General features: G+C 42.7%; 1 protein-coding gene across 1 annotated transcript in view; it reads right to left on the bottom strand.

The window, feature by feature from the left end:
• KPNB1 (karyopherin subunit beta 1) overlaps positions 1–11,342 on the bottom strand; it is a 24,580-nt gene continuing 13,238 nt past the window's right edge. The window contains exons 10-20 of the mRNA XM_011221803.3: positions 10,771–10,901; positions 9,358–9,505; positions 8,962–9,033; positions 7,640–7,784; positions 6,149–6,231; positions 4,966–5,073; positions 4,427–4,570; positions 4,210–4,315; positions 3,433–3,547; positions 2,685–2,846; positions 1–1,960 (exon numbers count right to left, since the gene is read on the bottom strand). Coding sequence (XP_011220105.1) covers position 1,960; positions 2,685–2,846; positions 3,433–3,547; positions 4,210–4,315; positions 4,427–4,570; positions 4,966–5,073; positions 6,149–6,231; positions 7,640–7,784; positions 8,962–9,033; positions 9,358–9,505; positions 10,771–10,901 — 1,215 coding nt within the window. The 3' untranslated portion in view covers positions 1–1,959. The remainder of the gene's footprint in view (positions 1,961–2,684; positions 2,847–3,432; positions 3,548–4,209; positions 4,316–4,426; positions 4,571–4,965; positions 5,074–6,148; positions 6,232–7,639; positions 7,785–8,961; positions 9,034–9,357; positions 9,506–10,770; positions 10,902–11,342) is intronic.

Below are 11,342 nucleotides of genomic sequence, written 5' to 3' on the forward strand. Positions count from 1 at the left end.
TGTTTTGTTTTTTTTTGTACACTGGTTCATAGATCGGCACTTGACTTTGAACCTGGCACCAAAAGGCACAATATCTGATACCCTGTACAAGAGCTATTAGAGATGCTGCCATATGGATGAGCAAAACTGAGCCAATCCCACTGATGAATGGAAGGCTTGGACAGCAAAGGGAAAATGGCAAAGAGAAAAACGTAAGCCCACATTTTTTGCTAGAATGGAAATGGAAGTGGGAATTTAAGGTCTTGTGTTTGAATCCTCCAAATACCAGGAAGCAATTAAAAATCTTCCTTGGGGTTTCTGAAAGCAGCATATTCAAAATGCCTGCAAAAACTCCTAATAACTGCAAAACCAAAAGGGGATCAAAGCTCACCGACATCCCTCCTTATTGCTGAAAGATTCTAAAACCAAAATTCAGGGTGCCCTGTTCCCTAGTAAAAGGGAAAATAACTTAGTCTGATTTGTGGTTCTCATAGCACATCACACTTCTAAAAAAAATATTAGTTTGTGTGACCAGGGGAATGTGTGACACCATTTTATTAATCTTCACCTTCAGTGGAAAAATAAAACCTTTTCCAAGTGCCATTTTCATCACAAGAGTTCTAGTATATATATACTTTTGTTTTTTTTGTTGGTTAGTTGGTTTTGAAGTGCAGCAAGAGACCAATATCGCATTGTAGTCAATCAAATAAAAGAGAACAGAAGCCCAAGCAGTTTCCAAATGGTTATTTTATCAGATTGTTTGAACATTAAATTTATCCTCGTTTGCAATCCAAAATAGTTACCTGAAGTTTGCTGTGTGTGTGCATGTACGTGCGTGCGTACTTTTATTGTATATTTGTTTTCTAAACTCTTTGGCACAATTTTCTGGGGGTGTTCAGACTACCACGATACATGTCAGGAGAGAACTTCTCTTTTGGTGCTGCCAATTCTGAGCATCTAAATTTTGGTTTGTTTGGGTTGTGGCTTTCTTTTGTTTTGAAGTTTGCATTCTTTACTTGTAACAACTGTATTTTAATTTGTTCTAGATCCTCTAACTCCAGAGTTTTCTTTTTCTCCCCCCCTCCCCCCCACTTCTACATTCACAGTTGAACCATATTATTAGGAAAGGCGCCTTGATGAAAAGATCAGGATACGGGAGCTCTGACCATTCGTCAGTGTTTTCCCTAGAAGATAATTAAAAACAAAACAAAACAAAAAAAAAGAAAGAAAGAAAACAAAACAAAAAACAAAACCTAATGAGCGTCTTTCCTTTTTTTTTTTTTTTTTTTAAACACATCTCTTGTGCTGCATCAGTAGACAGAACTTCGGTTAGTTTTATGAAATGCAACATCTAACCCCTTTTTTTCTGGGAAAAAGAAACTGCAATGACTTGAAGTTGAGAATGTGGATACCGCCTCACTCACACACACTCATTCTCAGACTGTAAAGGATCCTCACCCTCCTTTTAGCCGGCACGCGAACAGTACCGTGTGGCAAAGGTACACCAAAGGCGGGCTTGAGACCCAGGCTCCATCTTTCTTATCAGTAGCAAAGGCCAGGCTGCCTTTTACAACAAAGCACCACAGCTGAACCCAGTCCCCCCTCTTCTCCCAACCAGTCACTCCACTCGGCACCGGCCAAAAGACAGAAAAGCTAGTTCTAGCCTCTCCTGGGAAGAGATAACTTTCTTTTTCTTTTTTTTCCTAAGCAAGTAAATCCATCGTTTTTCTCTTTTCCAAGATGGCCGACGTTATGGTTTTCTACGAAGTCAGTGCTTACTTAGCTCACTAACAGCGCTGCTGTTGGCGGCTGCGGCTGCTGCTGTGGCAGGATTTTCAATGTGGTGTGTTTTCAAGCCTCACTCACTCATCCTCTCATTCCCAAACATTCAGCATCCGTGCACACTCCTCACTTCCGGGTTTTTCAAAAGATTGGAGATTTCCAGTGGGGGTCTCAGGTTATCATCCCAATGGTAACAGATCTAAAAACACAGATGGAAAACAGGTCAACTTTGAGATCAAAGAGCCAGAAGAGCCAAACGCTTCTCTGATTCCCACACTTAAGTGCTCATAAACCCAAAACGAGTCCGTTAACTTTTCGAAGATTATTTTTCTTGTCTTTCTATGCGCCAGCTACCTGTTCTCATTAGCACCTACATTACAGGGTGGCAGGGACACTAAAAAGATAAAACTCAAAATAGCCAGTTTTACTGAGATCTTTGGAGTAAGACGATGAGCATGTGAGAGGAAAATAAATTAAAACTACATTTGAAAGCAGGGATCAGACAACTCCTGACTTTGGCTACCTTCTGCAGAGCCACACAAGGTCTAACAGCACTGCAGTAAAAAAAAGTAAAGAGCAGGAGGAGGGGAATAGAAAGTAGAAAAGAGAATTCTGGGAAAATGCAATTACCGATAACTTTATTAGGGCCCAAAATCATTTGGGGATTCACTGAATTCTAGTTACATAAGTTCTGTTCTTTGTCACCACAAGTAATCAAACATTTGGCTCAAGGAAAGATTGAAGATGCCCGACCCTTCCACTAGTACAAGCCTGAGGAACAAAGGCTTGGCTCAAAAGCATTTATATGGGAAAGAGTACAAAACAAAATACCAAGAGAAAGGCAGCCCTTGTTGGAACAGTCTGAAGAAACTGTGCCTCCTCCCCGAGAAAGAAGAAAGAGGGCAGTGGAGACAAGCTCTTACCAAGCTTGGTTCTTCAGTTTCCTCAGTTCTTTTGTTGCCCATGTAGCAAGGGTTTTTGCCTTGTTAGTCTTCGATCTCCGTCCTTCCGTTAACAGTTCATGGATCATTGGCCTAGCTTCTACTAATTTCAGTACATCCTTCCCAAATGCTGTACACAAGTCCCTGTGCAAAATAAACACACCTGAGAATGAGCTCCCAGCCTCATCCCGCTATCCTGTTTTGAGCCAGCGCTAAGCTAGTTGTGGGTCTCTTAGAATTCACCTACTTCTTAAAGCTGCAAGAAATTTTAGGGATAAGTTCAGCACCTGCCCTAAACAGATGCGAAAAATGAGGTCTAAAGAGTCAGGATGACTTACCCTGAGTTCCACAACTAATTCACGGTTCTTTCTTCTACTGACGCCTCAAACTTTTAATAGAGGAGGCTAAACATAGGCCATCTGTTGACCAACCTCAGAATATGGGATGGATACAGATCTGATGCTGCTTCTAGACCTCTGAGAACTCTCCCAGAGTTTAGCGAAGAGAAATTAGAAATCTGGAGGGTCTGGAATGAGACTAGAGCTAAGGTCTGGAATGAATGATCATCTGTGAGAACTCTGAACAGGACACCATGGGTTCTATTAAAGAAATATCCGTACCAAAGAAGTGGGTAATTCCCATCCAGGCTACCCTCAAAGTCCTTCACCACAGGGCTTCTCATTTGCCATGAGAAATTCTAGTCAGCTGTTGGAAACAGGATTTAACCTACCCTATCAGTCCAGCAGCACAAGCTACTACTCCGTCTGTATGATCCTCATCTCCAGCAATGTGGTCAATGAAAGACAGAATAAATTCTACTCTGGGCTGTACCAGCATGACATCCGCTATAATAGAAAGAGAAGGTCTGATGAAGCTGTCCCACCTTTGGCAGGACTACACCCCGTTTCAGAATTTCCAAATACACTACCCCCCATCAGGCAGGCTTCAGGCTGGAGAATTAATTGCATATAGTTATACCGAACTAGAACTATTCTTCCTCAAATTAAGATGTCATTCTTCACGCCAACAGAAGAGGCAGATATTCCTCTTATTACAAGCAGAAAAACAGAGAAAGAACAAATGGAACCCTTCCTCTAGGCCCATGATATCAAAAGAGGTAAAGGACAAATATTTGCCCAATCAATAATAGAAACATCAGCTGAGAGAGAAAATGTGATCTCCCAATCCTTTAATTCAACCACACTGGAGCTGTGCCTGTGCTCAACAGCGGCCACACAGGGCTGGTGCAGATGTGACCGGCACCAACAGTCGTGCTGAATCCCACCCCTTCGAGGCTCAAGAAAGGTGAGACAAAGCAGTAGAGGAAGGGGGAGGGGGCAGAAATGGGAAAGACTGTATCTTCTTCCAAAGCTCCTCTCTTCATGAGGGTACTGTTCCTTCTCCCCTTCCCTTAAGCAATAGGTGCTAGGTCACAAGCTACAGAACCAAAGACAGCCCATTTGGCTACATGAACTCTGGACTAAGTCCACTGGGTTGTATACTCAACGGTGCACGTTCTCCTGGTCTCCCTTCAATCCCTGGACAATTCCGGTATAGGCCTCCAAGCAGCCTTCTCTTAGCTCATTCAGATAATCCACCATGTCATAGTCTGACTGTAAGAGACAAACAGAATCTCCATCATACCCAGAGCCTTTAGTTGTAGGACTGTCAGAAGTCCCACTCATCCAATCAGGGCTGGATTTAAAAGACAGCTTGAAGTTTACCTTGTCCACCTGGGCTTGGGAGGCCTGCTGAAGAGTATTCAAGACAACCTCTAGATATTTTTTAAACTCTCCACCAATAGCAAGGGCAATATCACCAAACACGGACAGAATCTGTGGCTTCACAGACCTGTGGACGTTTTCATTCTGACCAGGGGAGAAAAAAAAGAGAGAAAATTAATAAAAGCCAAAATATTCTGTAAAGAAACTTCTTTTTATAATAAACAATTACTACCACACTTTGTACAGACCTTCAGGACATACACAAAACTTAACAGTGGCTCTCTCTGGACAGAGGGATTACACATACATTTTACTGACCTCCCTGCTCCCCCCTCCCACCCAATTCATGCATTGAGCATACCTTCCTTTAATTTTACCACCTTACTTTATAGAATCATCTTGTGAAAATGAGCAATTCCCTCTTCATGAGCCTACAGCCAACATTCTGGCAACTGATAGTTCCCTCTCACTTAGTTTTTAAGCATCCTTCCAGATTTATTCAAACACCAGTTAATCAGACTGTGTGTACAGACACTCACCCCCAGGTTCTCCAGCAGGAGCTGCATCACCTCATCGCAGAAAGGTAAGATGTTGGACTGCAGAGCTCGGCATAAGTCTCCCACTAAGCCCACAGCTGCCAAACAAACCTGCAAAGAATCAAGGAAATGATCTCACAAACAGAAAGGCCACCCGCAGGGTAAGGCATTGTTTTTATTTAGCCACTGGTCCTTTATCACTTGAGCCTAGAGTTGAAGAAGGAAACATCCTTCCTCTCGGAGATTAGTTCGGTTTTGGTTAGGTTTTTTTTTTTAATTAATTAATTAATTTATTAAATTTAATTTTTTAAAAAAGGTTTTATTTATTTGACAGAGCGAGAGAGAGAGACAGCCAGCGAGAGAGGGAACACAAGCAGGGGGAGTGGGAGAGGAAGAAGCAAGCTCCTAGCGGAGAAAGCCCGATGTGGGGCTCGATCCCAGAACGCCAGGATCACGCCCTGAGCTGAAGGCAGATGCTTAATGACTGCGCCACCCAGGCGCCCCTGGTTTGTTTTTTTTGTTTTTTTTTTTTAAAGTAGGCTCCATGCACAGCATGGAACCCAATGCAGGGCTTGAACTTAGCCCTGAGATCAAGACCTGAGCCAAGATCAAGGCTCAGACGCTTAACTGACTAAGCCAACCAGGCGCCCCGACATTAGTTCGTTTTAACAATCTGTACGGCAGGAAAAGAGCTAAGACTCTCCAAAATATCATTAAGAGAGGAGGGAAATGACAATATTCACCGGGATTGATGGTGGCAAGAACCGGTGGTTAAAAAAAAAGAGAGAGAAGGAAAAAGCCCTGCTCACAGGGTGCAGTGTTGGGACATCTACTATCCTGGTTTTTTCACGGACTACTTTTTTTTTTTTTTTTAAAGATTTTATTTATTTATTTGACAGAGATAGAGACAGCCAGTGAGAGAGGGAACACAAGTAGGAGGAGTGGGAGAGGAAGAAGCAGGCTCACAGCGGTGGAGCCTGATGTGGGGCTCGATCCCATAACGCCGGGATCACGCCCGGAGCCGAAGGCAGACGCTTAACGACTGAGCCACCCAGGCGCCCCCTCACGGACTACTTCTAGTTCCATGCCCGCAGACAACAGAGAGCATACCTGGACTTTATACCATGAGGCAGTTATCAGGAAAAAGTAAGAATATAAATGTATTCTTTTGAAAAGCATAGGTTACCTGGTACTCAGCATAATTTTTCAATCCAATGCCCAGGAAGGGTTTAAAGGCCTCCATGTACTTTAGGAATTCACCACCCAACACTGTAAAGAAACAAACTGTTAGCACCAGAGGATATCACAGAAGTGAGCAAAAATAACCATGCCAGCTCTCCCAAAATGTATTCACTCCAATCAACAGGTTGGGGGGAATGTGAGTTCATTACTGATTCTTTTTTTTTTTTTTTTAAAGATTTTATTTATTTATTTGAGAGAGAGAGAGACAGCCAATGAGAGAGGGAACACAAGCAGGGGGAATGGGAGAGGAAGAAGCAGGCTCCCCACAGAGCAGAGCCCAACGCGGGGCTCGATCCCAGGACTCTGGGATCAACCCCCGAGCTGAAGGCAGACGCCTAACGACTGAGCCACCCAGGCGCCCCTCATTACTCATTCTATCACAAGAACAGTAAGGTTGTCTCAGACAAGCCAAATTCTTAAGTGCTGGAAGGGCCTGACTCATGCCCTGAATATAATGCCCCATCTCCAGAGTGGGATTTCACTTTGGCTAAGACAAACCAACAAACCAAGGGGTTTTTTTTCAAGGGTTCATTTTGGATTGGATGAGCTAACAATATTGCCTCTTGGCCACCTCTTCATCTGATCACAGCATGTCTTCTCTGGCGGCCAGCTTTAAAGCAGGGTCCATCCCTGGGCAAGTCCATCAAGCACTTATTTTATAAGCTAGCCAGGAAAAGCAGACTGGGCTTCTTTCTGAATTAGCCACGCCAGGGACCAAAGTGAACTCTGTGCCCGGTCAGGGTGGTTACAAGTGGCCTGATCAATGCAGCTGAACATATGCTCCTGATACAGAAATAGGTCTGGTCCTCAGGTAGCAGCCTTGGTCAGTGTCTACACCATACAGGCCAACCCTGAAGAAGCATTCTAGGTTTCTTAAGTGCTCTTTAATGTGCTTTTAATGGCCCTTCAAAGAGTCTTAAGCAGACATGGCTTCCTCAAAGCAATTTTGTTTAGTCAGACATGTAACAGCCAGAAAACCAATTAATTCCTACAACTCTCAATGTTTCACTCTGTCTATTCTGAGCACCACGATGTGTCAACCTCGAGTCCAAAGCATTACAGCCCAAACAAGGAGGTATCAAGTGCCAGGAAAGAAAATGAAAACCTTTGTTTCCTCCATTCTTGAAAGGAGCCAAACCTCAATAAAGAGAGGGGACTTTCAGGGGAAAAAAAAACCTGACAAACACGACGTAGATGATAACCGTTTCCCCCAAAAAAGAGTCGCCAATCTCACTTGCAGCTTGCTCCCCGTTCATTTCAAGGACAGTGGTAAAGCACTTATGCACAAATTTACACTTATGCTCAATCCAACTTTGCACTCAAGTCATGCCCCAGGAAATGAGAAGACAGGACTATGCTGAGACCAAAAATTCCCCATAGCTATTGGAAGTCTTGCATCCTAAAGACACTCCCTGCCCGATATTGGCTCACTGACCTTCCACCAGTGTGCTAACTGCCATTAGAGCATCCTCTTGCACTCCTCCAGACCCAGCTGTGCTTTGGAACATCCTTAACAGGGAGGCCATGACCACATCAGAGATCTGCAAAGCATCTTGATGTTGCACTTTTCGGAGAACATTCTGCGAAATGAAAAAGAGTTCAGGATCCGTTGATTCCAAACCTGTCAATCGGATCACTCTATAAACCTTTTTAAAAAATCAGTTAAGCCCTGTGGCTTTTTTTGGAAAGGCCAAACACACTTTTTGCACTCAAAAGCTTTGACAGTGTAAATCATCTGCAACAAAACATACATTTTAATATCACTTCTATTTCCCAACTCAAAACGAATGCGAGATGATCTTCCATGGTACATAGAGTCATCTCTTCTCCATTTCTTTTCCATCTGACAAACCCATCAGCAGCCTCCATATTCCAGTCTTCCTGGAATGGCAGTTGAATTTATTCCAGCTTTTAAGAAGGACAGGTTACGTTACAGTTCTTACTCATAAAACAAGAAAGCAATCCCTCCGATATCCTATTTACTGATGACAGTCAAGAAATATTTCTGATAAAAGAAAGCCAACCTGAATTCTCTTAATTCAATACTCCTCAAACTTCCCTCTTTACCCTTTAATCTGTTTCAACTAATGTGACCAGATCATTCCTGTATTTGATGACTAAGGAAAGACCTTAGCAGTCAAGATTTTAAAAAAGCAGATGGGCTTTTTTAAGTTTGGATAAGAAAGAGAAGCGAGTTCACAGGGAAGATGACCTAGTTAGCATCACTCAATACTAAAACCTAGTACCCACCTAAGCCTTAGGCAAGTTCTAGGGTAGTCCTGATTTTTGGTAAAAAAGGGAATAGCACTTCAGTCACTTCAAGAGTTATGAATGAGGAGTGACTTTAATTTTCCCAGTCTCCCCTCAAAAAAGACTACTCTGAACAATTGGTACAATAAATGATTTGAATTATAATAAAGATTCTGATAGGAACTGTTGTTTCACAAGATGATGGTAGAAACTCAAGTCTGTATTTTTAGCTGAGTGAACCACAGCTGGGAACCAAATCTGACTGGGCTACATTTGGACATCCCAATAAAAACCAAAGACTAGAAGCTGCCAGCACAAAATTCCTGTACAGCTGGGAGGACCACCACTGACCAAGTAGCTTCCTTCCCTACACTGTGTGAAAGACAAATTTACGGACAGAGAAAAAAAGAGAATAGAAGATCATTCTCCCAATCAACCACAGATGAAGGCCTTTCGAGAAGTTTCTGATCAGCATCAGAACTGGTAAGTGATAAAGCACCATCGTACCTGAAGAGTTGCGCAGAGCAAAGACTGAAGGTCATTGAACTGGATCCTGTCAGACGTGCTCTGGATATGTGACTGTAAGGAAAACAACATCATATTCTGAATAAACACCTTCTTAAAAGAGCGCTACACTCCCTCAATGCTTCCCTTTTTGCTGGGTTTGCCAGAACCATTAAATAATCCTTACTGATGCTAATGCAGGAAATAAACAAAAAACTTACATTAAGTACATGTTGTGATACATGTGTAAGTAAACTGGGATGAGCAATGCAAATTTTAAGTGGCAACAGTTTTTGTATAAGCCTTCTACCTTCCTGAGAAAATACACACTTGCACGTAAATGTGAACGCCACCGAGAGAGAACGTGGCCCCGCCCCTGCCACGCCAGCCTGGCCTCACCTCCATCTGCAGCACCTGCTGCAGTCGTTCCATGATAACCAGAGTAGTTTTTTGAACCGCAGGGTAACAATCCTTGGCACTATTTTTCACAATTTCCATCAGAGATTCATAAGCAGAACTCCTCAGATTGTTCTGGTGTCCATCAGGTCTGTAAGGAACACACAACAACAATCTGAAAGTCTTACCCGAGAGAGAAGAGTTGTTATAATGTAGACCTTGTCTCACTGAAAATAAGGAATCCAGAAACCGATATGTTTGTGAACCTGGTTTGAATTTGGCAACACAATACAACCAGGAACCAAAGTTTCAACTGCTGAGCCAATGACTATGTTCGTTATGGGCCTCCAGACCTGGTTACACTTTAGAATGGCTCTATGGAAATGGGCTGAAATTTTAGGGAAAAAAACTAGTTTAAAGTGTTGAAGAATCCATGTGGACAACTGACAAGGTCACCTAACTAGCTAAGAAAAAAAGCTCAATTTTCTGCATTTGTCTTCGAGAGATGGTATCTTACATAATCTTGGTCAGAGAAGCAGAGTTGGAACTAGTTAAGCATGGAAGAGTTTATACCCAGCCTCCTTCCTCGTGGTTTCTTTTGAGCACGGCTTTCAGTATAGCTCACATAAAACCAAAATAACTAAGGGTTGTCCCAACTTATAACCCATTAAAACCACATTTCGGGGGCGCCTGGCTGACCCCATCAGTGGAACATGTGACTCCTGATCTTGGGGTTCAGTTCGAGCCTCACGTTGGGTGTAGAGATGACTTAAAAATAAAAAACCTTAAAAAAATTCAAAAACTCATTTATAAAACAATTGTATTTTCTGCAAAGTTCTTCATCTATTATCAAAAATAGTAATTAATGATCTGGCACAGCAACCAAATTCATGATGAGAGCCACTACTTCCCTTATACGATAGTCAAATACTCCTGTTAACTGTAGATATTGCAAAATGAAGGGACCTCTCAGGCTCCATCAGCATGTAGCCAGATGCAGGGCTCAATCCCACAACCCTGAGATCATGCCCAGAGTCAAAATCAAGAGTTGGACACTCAAATCAACCAAGCCACCCAGGTGTCCCAGATCAACTCCTCTTTCTAGGAGACTATTTTCTGACTTGACTTGTAAAGTGAACATTCTAAGGTATACATAATCTATATTTCCTCTCTCTTTTAAAAATAATCTCTAAGCCCAACGTGGGGCTTGAACTCACCACCCCAGGATCAAGAGCTGCATGCTCTAACGACTGAGCTGCCAGGTGCCCCTTCCTACTTAAACAAATCATCTACTATACGATTCTTTTAATGCTTCCTGTTACTATGTTCCTATGATTAGGCTAGATGCCCCTCACCCAGGGCGGCAAAAGGAGCTGGACGCCAAGACACCACCCGCTCCCATGTAGTATCAGTCACCTGTCTGTGGTCTCCAGGAGCTTCTGAACTATGAGTTCAAAAGAAGAAGATAAGCAGTAGGTTGCTGGTTCTTCCTGATCATCAGCCACGTCTGCAGCTTCATAAGCAGCTTCAGCCAGACTGGAGAAAGCCTAAGTCCAGGCAGAGTTAATATTAGTCCTGAAAATAACCCTACCTCAGGATAACCTCATTTTTTCTTAACATACCATGGGCAGTGTTTCTTTCCAATTGATCTAAGAATAAAGCAATGCTAGCGAATACTCAACTTTTTCTGTCAAGGTCATCTCAAGACAATCTCTTTACAGCCATCCTTAAAATTAAATACTTGTTTATTTATTTATATTGTTTGTCCCACCCCAAACTCTCAGCAGCAGAGTACTTTTATCTACCACAAACACCTGCCACTACTTCTTTTTCCACTTACAGAAAGGCTTTTAGCCCCACTCCTTCCTATCTGAACTTCCTCCCCCACACCCCCAAAGGGCCCTAGTGAACTAGCTGCAGCCTGTACTGACTCCGCACTTGGTCCGCCCACCTTCCTTCTCTTCTTTTTTTTTTTTTTTTTTAAAGTT

This window comes from Ailuropoda melanoleuca, chromosome 13 (assembly GCF_002007445.2).
Source record: "Ailuropoda melanoleuca isolate Jingjing chromosome 13, ASM200744v2, whole genome shotgun sequence".
Lineage (NCBI taxonomy): Eukaryota > Metazoa > Chordata > Mammalia > Carnivora > Ursidae > Ailuropoda > Ailuropoda melanoleuca.